At 43.0% G+C, this 1,694-nt stretch overlaps 1 protein-coding gene across 1 annotated transcript; it reads left to right on the top strand.

Annotated features, from left to right (window-relative positions):
- The first annotated feature begins 601 nt into the window (after positions 1–601).
- On the top strand, positions 602–967 carry LOC145039602 (uncharacterized). Its single transcript, XM_078987637.1, has one exon. It carries the CDS (start codon positions 602–604, stop codon positions 965–967), a length of 366 nt encoding a protein of 121 aa, XP_078843763.1.
- Positions 968–1,694: the final 727 nt, after the last annotated feature.

Genomic DNA, 1,694 nt, shown 5'->3' with positions numbered 1-1,694 from the left:
TTAGGAGAGTATCTCTATGGAGAAGTTGGCTGAGGTATACATCAGGGTGATCGTAGCACAGCATGGGGTGCTAGTTTCTGTGGTTTATGATAGGGACATCCGATTTACTTCCACATTTTGGAAGAGGTTACACAACGAGTTAGGTACTCGTCTTCATTTCAGTATGACTTTCCACCCACAGACTGACGGTCAGAGTGAGCAGACTATTGAGACCTTGGGGGATATACTTTGGGCATATGTTTTGGATTTCGGTGGGAGTTAGCATATGTATCTCCCTTTGGTGGAGTTTTCATATAACAACTGTTATCACGCTAACATTGATCGACCTCCTTTTGAGATGCTCTATAGGAGGAAATGCAGGACCCCGATATGCTGGGGTGAGGTCAGTCAGCAAGTCATAGGGAGTATCGAGGTGGTACTCAAGACTACCGAATTGATTAAGCAGGTTCATAGTAGACTTTAGACAGATCAGAGTCATCATAAAAGCTATGTCGACAAGCGCCAATCGGACCTAGAGTTTCAGGTTGGGGATATGGTACTTCTGAAGGTGTCACCTTGGAAAGGTGTCATTTAATTCAGGAAGCGGGGCAAGCTAGGCCCCATGTATATCAGTCCTTTCAGGGTTATAGCCCTGGTGGGTAGGGTAGCGTATCAGTTGGATCTTCTGGAGGAACTTAGTCAGCTTCACAGTACTTTTCATGAATCGCAGCTACGTATATGTTTGACTGATGATTCCACAGTGGTTCCATTGGAGGACATTCAGGTGGATGACCGCCTGAACTACATTCAGAGACCAATAGTGATCCTCGACAGGAAGATAAATACCTTGAGGAACAAGGTGTTTGAGTTGGTTAAGGTGCAATGGCAGCACCAAAAGGGTTTAGAATGGACGTGGGAGTCAGAGGATGAGATGAGGGAGAATTACCTAGATTTATTTCTGGCAGCAGAATTCGAGGATGAAGTTTAATTCAAGTAGGGGATAACTATAGCACCCGAGTCGCTAGGTATGAGTTAATGATTCATTTTATTTAAATTAAAGTAAACATGTGATGAGGGACTCGTGAGTACGCTTGGCGTACTCCTTGCATTCGCTTCATCAGGAGATCCCCGACGTACGCTGGGCATACCCATGCGTACACTAGGCATAATCAAGCCAGTGAAAACCCTAATTTTTAGGGTTTGCATCCTATTTAAAGATCTTAAGTCCCTCAAGTCCTTTACCATCTCATCCTCCACTTCCCTTTTAGTGTCAATCTTGAACCCTAGCCTTCTTGAGTGCATCTTTGAGCTTACCTTGAGTGTTTTTGTTGTTTTGAAGAAGAAGGAGGTTTGGGAAGAAGCAAACGAGAAGGAGCTTGTAGATCCACAGTTTGTGCATCATTTCTAGCTTATTGAAGGTATAAACTTTGAACCTCGATCATTACAAGCTTAGATCTAGGTTTAGGGTAGAATATGTCATCTTTTGGTCCCATAGCTTGGTTTCTTGGAGTATGCGCAACTCCAAGCCATTTGAGTTGTCCTTTTGGACTCTTGGAAGTGTTTTAAGTCATAAAAATCAAATCTTGGTGGTTAAGAGTGAACCGTGCAAGTTTTAGTAACCATCCAAGTGAGTTAATGGACTTAATTCATGGTTTGAGCCCCATCCATGCATGCAAAAGCATAAAGTTTACAACTTTATGGCTTAAGACGTTACT

Source organism: Lactuca saligna, chromosome 4, assembly GCF_052625555.1.
Source record: "Lactuca saligna cultivar CGN05327 chromosome 4, ASM5262555v1, whole genome shotgun sequence".
NCBI lineage: Eukaryota > Viridiplantae > Streptophyta > Magnoliopsida > Asterales > Asteraceae > Lactuca > Lactuca saligna.
Note: the sequence above shows the minus strand (reverse complement) of the source record. Positions and strands in the feature narration are given on the sequence as shown.